The 12,416-nt window shown below is 41.0% G+C and overlaps 1 protein-coding gene across 3 annotated transcripts; it reads right to left on the reverse strand.

Annotated features, from left to right (window-relative positions):
* Positions 1-1,262: 1,262 nt before the first annotated feature.
* On the reverse strand, positions 1,263-10,809 carry LOC121854082. 3 transcript variants are annotated; one of them, XM_042348473.1, is made up of 6 exons: positions 10,672-10,809; positions 5,874-5,966; positions 5,132-5,248; positions 4,661-4,804; positions 4,427-4,533; positions 1,263-1,918 (listed from the first exon to the last, which is right to left on the reverse strand). In XM_042348473.1, the coding sequence occupies exons 2-6, from the start codon at positions 5,961-5,963 to the stop codon at positions 1,465-1,467; spliced, it is 912 nt and encodes a 303-aa protein (XP_042204407.1). In that variant the 5' UTR covers positions 5,964-5,966; positions 10,672-10,809; the 3' UTR covers positions 1,263-1,464. The 3 variants fall into 3 exon arrangements, with proteins under 3 accessions (XP_042204407.1, XP_042204406.1, XP_042204408.1); XM_042348472.1 differs by having other exon boundaries at positions 1,263-1,924; XM_042348474.1 differs by lacking the exon at positions 5,132-5,248 and having other exon boundaries at positions 1,263-1,924.
* Positions 10,810-12,416: the final 1,607 nt, after the last annotated feature.

The following is a 12,416-nucleotide window of genomic DNA, read 5'->3' on the forward strand; positions in this document are numbered from 1 at the left end:
CTAAACAAATTTTTCGAATGGTCTGAAAAATGGCAGATGAAATTCAATGTGGACAAATGTAAAGTACTCAGTATAGGAGATGTAAACAGGGAACCCAGATACCAGATGAACAACGATGCCATAGAGAAATCCGACTGCGAGAGAGATTTAGGAGTAATGATAAGTAGGAACCTTAAGCCAAGTAAACAATGTGCTTTTGCTCGTAACAAGGCTAATAAAGTACTTGGGTTCATACAAAGGAGTGTTAGTTAAGACTAGCGAGGTCATCCAAAACTGTATCTTGTTTTGTGAGACCACACCTGATTACTTTGAAGTTCAGTTCTGGGTCAATCAGATACAGAATGGATATAGAATCCTTGGAAAGAATTCAGAGGAGAATGACAAGACTAATCCTGCATTAGGAACCCGGAGAGCAGACAGGTTAAAGGCGACTTGCACCCTCGAGAGACGAGAGCTTAGGTCAGCTTACCTGATAGAGGTGTATAAGTGGAAGACAGGGCTAAACAAAGGGGACATTACAAAGGTACTCAAATTATCCAACCAGGAGCGAACTCGTAACAATGGTTTTAAATTAGACAAATTTAGATTTAGGCGTGAAATAGGTAAACACTGGTTTGGAAACAGAGTAGTTGATGAATGGAACAAGCTACCAAATATCATCATTAACTCGAATTCGCTGAATTGCTTCAAACATAGGTTGGATGCTCATATGAGCAATAGGGGTTGGGTGTAAACGGAACTGCCCAGTATGGGCCAATAGGCCCGCTGCAGTTTCCTCCATTCTTATGTTTTTGTTGACCCGAGACTGCATGGTTTTGCAGCTACTGGAGACGTTAATCCTTCCCTTTGTATCGGCGGCAAGTTAATCCTCGTCGTATCTGACCTAACACCTGACCCACACCACATGAGCTCACTGGCGTACTTGTTTGAAGTTGTTTCCTTAATCCTCAACAGGTTACAGGTTGTGTGTGTGGCGGGGGGCCTCATAGCAAGGGTGTAGCTCATGACGTGGCCGTGATGATGTGGGTCAGGTGTTAGGTCAGACACGACAAGGATTAACTTGCCGCCGATACAAAGGGGTGGATTAACGTCTCCAGTAGCTGCAGATATGGGTGATGAGCAGACCCAAAAGTGCCGCCCCCCCAGTGCTGCCTGGGCGGATCTCTGCCCCCTGCCCCCCTTGAAGCTTGTGGCTAGTGAGTTTATTTAGCAAGAAAAATACAGATACAGAGTGGATAATAATAGTGACATGGATGAGTCAATTGAGAGCCTGAGTTTTATTAGTGGCACCTGATATAATATACTGGACATTTATCTGAAGGAATGATTTTACAACATTTAGTATCATTTGTATTCGTAGCAGACTTAATATGGTGTGATTAAATACGTATGCGAATGGTATCACGATTATTTCTGTAGGTGTCATTAGTACTTAGAGAAAACATTTTAAGTTCCTTCGTCACGTTATAACAAGGTTTTCATGAAGCCGTCAACAGTGTCGCCCTTGGCCAGGTAAAACACAGCCTCCATGTCCATATGCCTGACGGTGCCATATTTCTTAGTATTCTCCCCGTACTTTTTCATGTGGGCGTCAAAAATACCGTAGGTAAAGAGGCCATCCTTTTGTACCTTCCAGACAAGCTCGTATAAAATGACTTTACTCAGGCCTTGACCACGGTACTCTGGCAAGACGAAAAAGTTGCCTAAGATCCCGTTGTTGTACAGATGGATCCAACCCACCAGCTGGTCCTTGGAGGTGGGGTCACCATCTCCCCTTTTGCGAAGAGCCACCGACGGGACGCTCCGGAGTAAAGTCTCGTGGCCGCTATAGGTTTCAGTCCACTGATACATCCAGAAGGGCATCACCAAGGCCACCTCCTCAGGCCGGAGACTGTCCAGGTAGAATCCTTCAGGAGGGCTGCACCTGCATAGAAAAAGGGGAAATAAATATTTTTTGAAAGGAAGCAACAAGAATACTGTGCAATAAAACGAACGATAAATACATTAGTAATGGAAAACAATATATTTATATATAATATATAAGTTTTGATGTAAATTCACTTTTCAATAGAGTACCAGTGAAAGGCCTACTTTCATTTCTTAAAGATAAATTACAACCGTTAGATATGACTATTGAACATGATACTTTTCTCAAATTGATAGAGTTATGCGTTAATGACTGTAACCGCTCATTGGAGCGATTTTGGTTTGTGCAGGACAATAAGACCCTTGTCGTTGACGCGATGAGTATAATTCGGTCAAAACCTGTTGAATACAGTTCACATATAACAACTGCTGGTACATCAGGACACAGTTTGAATGATACGATCAATAAACAGTTAATAATTACACTTATTAAAGTTATTTAGAGTTCTCAGAGGATTCAACAGTTCACAATCACACACACGTTTTGGGGTCTAGGGTTAGATCAACGAGAGCAAATCTAACGTCCTGCAGGAAGATGTTGGCTGACGAGAATCAAGATGTACAGTAAAAGGCGATAGTCTGTCCCTCAGGCTGTCACATAGCTGCTACCAGCTTCATCTCGCTATTCTGAGGTGTAAACAGTTTCTTCACTTAACATGTGGCCGGTGCCCACAATTTGTGCGTGGCAATATCCCGGGCCGGTGGAAGTTGTTTGGACTTATTTCCTAGCCCCCATTAGTACCTGTTCACCTAGCAGTAAAGTAGGTACCTGTTGTAAGTCGAAAGTTGCGAATTCGTATTAAGGGAAAGTTGTTGGAGCTTCCAATAACTTCATGACATAAACCACTGACTCTTCAGGCTTCTACGCCCGTAACTCGTGAGACATAAAGGCAAGCATGAACTTAGCATGCTTCCCTGTTGGGCGCTGTAAACGCTTTTGCGCTTCACCTTACACGAGGATGTAGGGGAGTGCCCAATAAAAAAAATAAAATAAAAAATAAATAAATAAATAACACTGACAATGTGTTTAGGTCAAATGGGAAGTTTTACATGCAAATAATTGGCATGAGCATGGGTAATTGTCTTTCTGCTCCTTTAGCCTGTATTTATATGGAGTTTTTTGAGGCTAGATTACTACCCAATATAGGGGACTTTATTCCTCCATGGTATAGATATGTAGATGATGTTCTTTGTCTTTGGCCTAGAAACAGAGACCCATTGGAATTTTTAGACAAGCTTAATGATCTTGTCCCTAGTATTACATTCAAAATTGAAAGAGAAATAAATGGATCCCTTCCATTTCTTGATATGCTTATCATTAGAAATGGTCATAACTATAAATTTAAGGTGTACAGAAAGCCTACACAGGTAGACAGTTTCATACATTCTTTATCGAGTCACCTGGAATCTACCAAAATGTCAGTTTTTTCTGCTATGTTTTTGAGATGTTTGCATATTTGTGACCCAGAATTTATTGATGAGGAACTGAAACACATTCAGTCCATTGCACAAAAACTTGGGCTAAAAAATCCTTTCATTCTACTCAAACCAGGTGGCAAATTCCTACATTTAGGAATATTTTGACTCTACCTTATTGCAATGAATTTGTCCCGTTAGTTCAGTCCCTTAAATTATTAAATATAAATGTTGTTTTTAAGTATGACTCAACTATTACTATATATTAATCAAGAATAGCCCAACCTTGAATGTAAATGGAAGTGTTTACTGCATTCCATGTAGCAGCTGTAATGGAAACTATTGAGGACAGACTGGGAAAGCATTGCAACTCAGAATCAAACAGCACAAGTACATTATCAGAACAGCATCTGAAAGCAGTGCACTGTTCGTTCATGTTAGGAACAATAATCATCCCAGTGATTGGGAAAACAGCTTAGAAGTGTACAAATCATCATGTGTCACAGAAAGACTTCTGGTTGAAGCTAGTTTGATTAGGGAATTAAATTTCCTAAACCTTAGTGATGGTCAGTACAAAACTGATAATATGTTACACAAATTTATTTGTCAGTGGCCCAAGGTTAAAAATGCTTTGAAAGTATTGGAGTTAGATGTAGGATAGATGATTAGTGGGTCCCATATTTTGACCTGTCACGTCGCCCTTTCTCTTTAGCTCCTCTGCGTGTGTGGTGTTGTTGGTGTGCGGATTAGAGGATGTCATGTTTATGACCTGACCTCATGTTTAGTAAGGTCACCCTGTGTACTTAAGCCTCTCTCGGTCCATGTAATTCAGTTGCCTCTGAAGATGTCTTGAATAAAGACGAAAGCTAAGGTGCTCCATTGTTTCCCCTTTCCCTGTGTGATTTTATCAAGATTTATCTTATCGACTGTATATATATATATATATATATATATATATATATATATATATATATATATATATATATATATATATATATATATATATATATATATATATATATATATATATATATATATATATACACAGTATATAATTTTTTTTAACAAGGATTAAGTCACTTACTGGATATGCGACTTTTGTGGAGGGATTTCGTACATAGATGAATCTTCGACCGTATGAGCCTCTATGTTTCCGTCGCCGACCAGCTGGTTATTCCCTATACTCGTCACCTGTAAAGTATATACAGTATAGTGTGTGTGTATGAATGGGCTTGGTAGAGACAGCTAACAGAACGGGCTTTTTACCATGCTGTACAGCAGAGTGACTGTGGAGTAGTGAAGGCTACAGGTGACTTACCTTGCTGGAGATGGTCTTGGAACTGGTACTGAAGAACACAGGTTTCCTCCAGTCGATGCCAGGCAACGATCCGATCATCTGCGCCACCTCCTCCTCGTCTTCCTCCTCCGGGTTCCAGAACACTGACAAACTCTGCACCTTTTTCTGGACACCACAATACCAAATGTATGAGAAACACATACCCCCATGATCCTATGGAACAAAGTTTCATGTACAAATTATGCAAACTGGTATGGAAATACAAGAAGAGCGGCTACACACGACTTAAGTACAGTACAGACTAAAATATTATTATACATACAAGATAAGTGGAGGGGAGAGGTACAGTAAATTACAGAGGTTATGGACTGTTCAGTATGAAAGCATTTCCAAGAATCATTCTCTTGCATTGAAATATATTTACATAATCAAGACATATATTCATGCAGATGGATACACAATAAGAGGGCAACATATCCACACCAGACTTACCGTAGTGAAGGCTGGGGTAGCCACCACCAGACTGCCACTGTGTTTTGGGATAAACAACTTTATTCCTAATTTCTCCATTAGTCCATAACGTATTCCTGTCTCGACCGTCCCGTGCAGCTGCCGGGGTTGAAGAATAAAACATAAAATCGACATAAAAGTGTGTCTAGGCACCTACTTTTAATTGTTGTCTTGGTCATCACAACACAAGACACTTCCACAATCAGTAGTTGTGTATTTACCGGGACTTGGTCTCCTCTGATGTTTTCCCCAGACATTAAGGTGAATGGTGTGGTGAGAGTCGCAGCCACAATGAGTGGTATAGGAGTGATGGTGCTCCCCCAAACGCTACTTATGACAGAGTCTTCACCGTCAACACCTTCTCCCGTTTTCTAGATTGAAATCTCCATTTTTCCCCACAGAAGATCTATTAAAGTTTCAGTACATTTGACCAACTACTGGTCCATCGTTTGTTCTCTTGACCGAATGTCTATTTTATAAATAATTAATTTCTGACTTTCACAAAGTATAAATGTTGTCCCCGGGCTTTGTCAGTTTGGCACCTCGGGTTTAGTGTGTTTTGTATCAGTTTAGGTTAGGTCAGGTTAGGTCAGGTCAGGTCTGGTCTAGACGGTAAAGTTAGATTTGGTTGGTTCGTGCCATCACATTTTTATCAATGGTTTAGCATCATAGGCTGTGTAATGTTTGTGGTAATTTTAGAACATGGTAAGAGGCGATAACTCACAATGGCAGAGTTGGGCAGATGGGCTGCTAGTCTCTCCTTCAGCGCCAGCAACTCCTTCCCGTGCACACACCTGAGGAAGCGGCCAGCCATCACCTGTGGGGGTCACACACACACAGATTGCCAGAGTTGACACATTGACTGACCCCAGCGCGCCGCCACTGGCCACAGCACCTCTACCTCTCTCAGGCATTAGTCAACATGATAAAGTTGATGCCAACAATAACAAATGTTTATACCATCTAGTTGTGTCAAACAGAACATTACAAACTGTAATCGAGAAAAAAACGATGAATTTGAAGCCAGTAGACAAGTACAAACAGGTACTAGTCAATCCATTGTTTACCATGATGAGATGTATCAAGTGAAACATGTATATGGGGCAAGTAACAAGATGACTAGATTACAAGATGTAACCGCTAGACTAAGCTTAGAATATAAGTACCTCTGGCAGTATGCCCCTCAGGCATATGTGAACAAAATTATATATATATATATATATATATATATATATATATATATATATATATATATATATATATATATATATATATATATATATATATATATATATATATGTAATATTCAGAAATTTCAGAGTAATTTCAAATGCCCCGCCATGAGTGATACTGAGCGTTCAAGGTCATCTGAGGGGAGGGAGCGCTGCCTGCTCGTAGCGAGAGACTGCGGAACTAGGCCTATATGATATTGAATGTGATTTACCGAATTAATAATGATGCGATTCATGAAGTTAAGGGACTATTATTGAATTTGAAATTATTATAGATCGTTTAGCAGTCTGAATAATGTTACGGGTGTCCCAAGGAGTTATTAGTTAGGCGGTAAATATATCACGTAGGACCAAGCTAACGCCGTGGGGAGACGCGACGCTGGCTAGGCCCAGTCCCGGAGAGCATTCACACAGACAAGACGTTCCGCGCGTCCATCAGAAATAGTCACGTGGCCTAGTCACCTGTGCTGCGCTATTGCAGTATAACAAGTAAGTCTTATTCGATCTCAGACAGGGTTAGATAGGGCAGTGATAAAGTAAACTAGAGCTAACAGTGAGTTCATTTCAGGGTTTCCGTCAGAACCCACTTGATTGGAGTTGACCGGAGTTGACGGAGTTGATTGGAGTTGACCGGAGTTGACTGCGAGAGATTGACTGCCGTTGATGATTGAGGGTGGCGATTGTCGCCATTGGACCGATCAGTGTAGGCCTGTCACTGTTTAGCGGGGTAGCAAAGGATCTCTTGAGTGAACGAGTGCTCCCGACAACTAAAACGACACGGGACCAGCATCGGCAGTGGGTGATCAGTTCTTACCACTCCGGTGCACAACACCACGTGTCCTCGGTCAGCTAGTGAAACCCTCTTGCTAACGGGAAGCTAAAGTTTCTCTCAACTGCACAAGGTCTGATTGGCTCACTCGCTTCCTGCCCATGGACGCACTGGGAGTACACTGAGGCTATCTGAGTATATTAATGGTCACACACTGAGACTGTGAGTCTAGGACTCTAGGAGATACCTAGAGGAACATTTTATCTTCCTTATTACGGGTGTAGTTAACACCATTCCTCAGACTGATATTATCTTGACGTGTGTAGTTTAATATTTCTTAAATAATTTTGATAGTAGTGTTTTTTTGAATGTTTGTGCCATTAAGTGGAACCAGAGTGATACTGTGATTTGATTCTTTTAATGCCTCTAATTGTTCTTCATAATTCTGATCTCAGGTATAACCTTGTTCCCCAGAGTAGTGGTTAGGTTAGGTTAGGAAGTGTACATCTGTTGGGGTGCTATAATTTTGTTGAGTACCCTTAAGGCCTATTCATTGTAGAGTATTTAATTTCTTAAATTTTATTACCATTTCCTCAGTGACTTTAATTTTTCTTTCATCACTTTATATATATATATATATATATACATATATATACATATATACATATATATATATGTAACTCGGTCGGAATTTACTGGACTTTATTTTCACTTGACTTGGGGTTTATTAAAAATTAATAGATGGTAATGGCAGTGGAAGCGCCCCTTTGAGAAAAATCCCGAACCAGCACAAGAACACTTAAATCTACTAAACAAAATGAATTGTCCGTGACCGTGGAAGGATAGCGTCTGTGACTGGGATGAATGAGACACACTGTAAAATTTAGACACTTATATTCCCTCCAACACTACAAACACAATCAAATAATGGTACACCAATATGCGCACCTCTTAACTTAAACTTAAAACACTACTCTGGGGAATAAAAGTTATACATGATATAGAAATTATTAGAAACACAGGCAACAATAAATTTGAAGTAGTAAGAAATGTTGCTTGCACACATGAAACAGGCCTTAAGGGCTTTCACAAAATAATATCAGTCACTTAGGAAATGGTATTAAAAAATAAGAAATTAACTACTCTACAATGAATAGGCCTTAAGGGCTTTCAACAAAATAATAGCACCCCAACAGATGCACACTTCCTAACCTAACTTAACCACTACTCTGGGGAACAAAGGTTATACCTGAGATCAGAATTATGAAGAACAATTAGATGCATTAAAAGAATCAAATCACAGTATCACTCTGGTTCCGCTTAATGGCACAAACATTCAAAAACAATACTATCAAAATTATTTAGGACTATTAAACTACACACGTCAAGATAATATCAGTCTGAGGAATGGTGTTAACTACACCCGTAATAAGGGAGGGAAGATGTTCCTCTAGGTATCTCCTAGAGACCTAGACTCACGGTCTCAGTGTGTGACCATTAGTTTACTCAGATAGCCTCAGTGTACTCCCAGTGCGTCCATAAAGCGGAAGGGAGTGAGCCAATTAGACCTTGTACAGTTGAGAGAAACTTTAGCTTCCCGTTAGCAAGAGGGTTTCACTAAGCTGCTCGGGACATGTGGTGTTGTGCACCCAAGTGGTAAGAACTGATCACCCACTGTGGATGCTGGTCCCGTCGTTTTAGTTGTCGGAAGCACTCGTTCACTCAAGAGATCCTTTGCTACCCCGCTAAACAGTGACAGGCCTACACTGATCGGTCCAATGGCGACAATCGCCACCCTCAATCATCAACGGCAGTCTCAAACGGCAGTCAATCTCTCGCAGTCAACTCCAGTCAAGTGGGTTTTGACGGAAACCCTGTTAGCTCTAGTTTACTTTACCACTGCCCTATCTAACCCTGTCTGAGATCGACTGAGACTTACTTGTTATACTGCAATAGCGCAGCACAGGTGACTAGGCCACGTGACTATTTCCGTGACAGACGCGCAGGGACGTCTTGTCTGCCTAACTGCTCCCCACGACTGAGGCCCAGCCAGCATCGCGTCCTCTCAAGGTGTTAGCTATGCCTACGTGACATATTTTCCGCCTAACTAATAACTCCTTGGGACACCCGTAACATTATTCAGACTGATAAACGATCTATAATAATTTCAAATTCAATAATAGTCCCTTACTTCATGAATCGCATCATTATTAATTCGGTAAATTACATTTAATATCATTTAGGCCTAGTTCCGCAATCTCTCGCTATGAGCAGGCAGCGCTCTTTTCCCTCCCGCGACCTTGAACGCTCAGTGTTGCCAATGGCGGGGCATTCGAAATTACTCTGAAATTTCTGAGTATTACAATCGACCCCCCTAAAAAAAGACAGCACTGTCCTCATGTGCTGAGAAACCACACATACGACCCCCCTAAAAATTTGTTCTAAGGACTGCTTCTCACCCCTTTAACGTGCTAAATGCAGCATTTGTCTTCTCTTCTCTCCTTTTCTCTCCCGCTAACACTCGACCCCCCCTAAAAGAAAACAGCACTGCCCTCATGTGCTGAGAGAACATACATACGACCCCCCTAAAAATTTGTTCTAAGAAACTGCATCTTACCCCTTTTGCTAAACGCAGCATTCCCGTCTTCTCTTCTCTCCTTTTCTCTCCCGCTAACATATATATATATATATATATATATATATATATATATATATATATATATATATATATATATATATATATATATATATATATATATATATATATATATATATATATATATATATATAAAGTGTTTCCCTTTAGTGAGAAGGCTGACTCCCTCTATCTCTGGGCCCGGTCTGTGAGAAATACGTCATATACACAAAAGACTCGGGACAAACGTTCATCTCTTCCGCCACCCCCCCCTCTATAATTTCGCATGAATTTATCACATTTTCATTAATTTCACTCTGACAAAAAATTCTCAAATATTTCACAAATTTCTAATAAACCCTTGAGGGCTCCATAATGTGACGAACAACAGGCTGAGGACCACTGGTGTAGGCAATGGCCGAACTTTATATTTGATGGCAAGATAGCTAATATACCGAGGCTGTATCCACACTTGGCATTTAGCACCTGATCAAACTTCTATGTACCGACTTAAACAAACAATATACTGGAAATACTCTGTTACATGTAGTGCTATAATAATCACGGTCACTGGGGTCTGATAAACACCCTTAGTGGCCTCTACTCTGTAGTCCATTTTACGCTACCGCTCACAGGACCAGTATTTAGCGCACAATTCCACAGCTCACCGCAAACTGATCCATTTTACCACACACTTGATGAGTCCGTCACTTTGTTTTTGGTGCTGGTTTCCATATATATATACTGTTTAATGACTTGTACAAGAGTCATGAAGCAGATATATAAAGATGAGAGACCTGACCGCCGACCACAGAACAGGACATGATATAACTTTCATTTGATCAGCACCTGTTGTAGTTGTATGTAATTATACACTGTACTGTACCTCCAAGAATGACTGAAGCTCAATGTGGATGATTGTAAGAGGCGGGTGACTCTAAATCCTCAGTGAATTATATAGGAACGCTGGCGATGATAGAGAGACCGGGCCGTGTTTACTGCAACGCCTGATGTTGTGTACTGAGGTTGACAGTGAAATTGAGGGTTCTTATCAGGGGGTCTTGGTGTTACCCATTATGCCACAACCGGAAAAGCTGTTCGGTTAACTTCATTATGTCGAATCACTTACAATTGTTAGAACACTGTGTTAACATTTGTAAATGGAATCGAATTTATAATATATTTTTTTTAAATATCCGTAAATATGTAAATGATGACGACTTTACGAAAATGTAAACCAAGTCAAACAATAAACATAAGTGTTAAATGAAGGCCTTTACTGTGTGTTATGTAGTAATCATGGTCTTATCCGAGCTGCATCCTGTAACAATTGATGGCCGCCATAATGGAAATACTGTAGCCTATTGTAGAAACGGTTTGGATCAGAAGAGGTTTTTCACGTTGCCATATTTACATTTCCGTGTTGGTGAGAAAGATTGTTGTCGAGTCTACACTGATGTAATGCTTCTCATTATCGGGAGATGCTTATTAGTCACGTTATGTCGTCCATGTGGGTAACGTGGTGTAATGATTCTTTATCAGACCACAGCTTACAGCCAAGAAAAACACAACACAGTAAGTTCATCCTTGACCACCGAAGGGTCAAGACGTACCTGGCGCTCCTCTCGGAGCAGCCAGGTCAACTGTTAAGTTGGCCCATACCTACTCCCTCCCCTGAACCCTCCTCCCCACCGGAATACCAACAAGTTCTCGCCAGAAGTTACAATTTCATTTAGGAAAGGAACGGAACCAGTGTTAAACAGAGATGAACAGTGGTGAACAGTGCTTAAGTCAGTGCGAACAACTCAACAGTAACAGTTGTACCCAAGTTAACCTTCACACAGTGAGGTCCCATGTACCCAGTGATAACGGCCCGTGAGACCTTCCAACAGAACAACCAGCGATGTGTTAATCCGTCTACGATAGAAGCCTAAGACCAAACCTCACCCATATAACACCATATGTGAGGGAGTTACTACACCACGTGAGGCCCCTCATAACACCATCTGTGAGGTAATTACTACACCACGTGAGGTCCCTCATAACACCATCTGAGAGGTAATTACTACACCACGTGAGGTCCCTCATAACACCATCTGTGAGGGAATTACTACACCACGTGAGGCCCCTCATAACACCATCTGCGAGGTAATTACTACACCACGCCAGGTCCCTCATAACACCATCTGAGGGAACTACTACACCGCGTGAGTTCCTCCTAACACCATCTGGGAGGGAGTTACTACACTACGAGTTTGCTGTTCAACACCTACATTAATCTGCATGTTCACTGTATGTTCGTTTACCTTTCTCTAATGAAGGCTTTTGTTAAACCACCAATGTTTGTAATAAGTCATTTATGTCCAATGTATATTTTCAGCCTTCGGGCTGCAGAATTTTTTCAATAAACCGTTAATTGTGTGTGTGTGTATAGTAAATGCCACATTAAGCCCTTGCGTGGTTAACACATCCTGCAGTGATAATGACCTGGAGGTCACGGACAAGGTACCCGGAAGTTCAGTGCGTGGGTGCTTGACCACATTAGAGGACAGACGATGCTCTTGATTGCTCTTGACTTCCGCGAGGTCCTCATGGAGCCCGCTCCCCTCAATGGCGGCAAGTTTGCCAGCA

Source organism: Homarus americanus, unplaced genomic scaffold (assembly GCF_018991925.1).
Source record: "Homarus americanus isolate GMGI-L3 unplaced genomic scaffold, GMGI_Hamer_2.0 scaffold54118, whole genome shotgun sequence".
Classification (NCBI taxonomy): domain Eukaryota; kingdom Metazoa; phylum Arthropoda; class Malacostraca; order Decapoda; family Nephropidae; genus Homarus; species Homarus americanus.

Coding starts and splice junctions, on each gene's coding strand:
- LOC121854082 (XM_042348472.1), bottom strand. CDS start 5,963: ATGGCTGGCCGCTTCCTCAGGTGTGTGCACGGGAAGGAGTTGCTGGCG. Junction 4,805..5,131: donor CTACCCCAGCCTTCACTACG/GTAAGTCTGGTG, acceptor TGTGGTGTCCAG/AAAAAGGTGCAGAGTTTGTC. Junction 1,925..4,426: donor CCACAAAAGTCGCATATCCA/GTAAGTGACTTA, acceptor TTTTCTATGCAG/GTGCAGCCCTCCTGAAGGAT.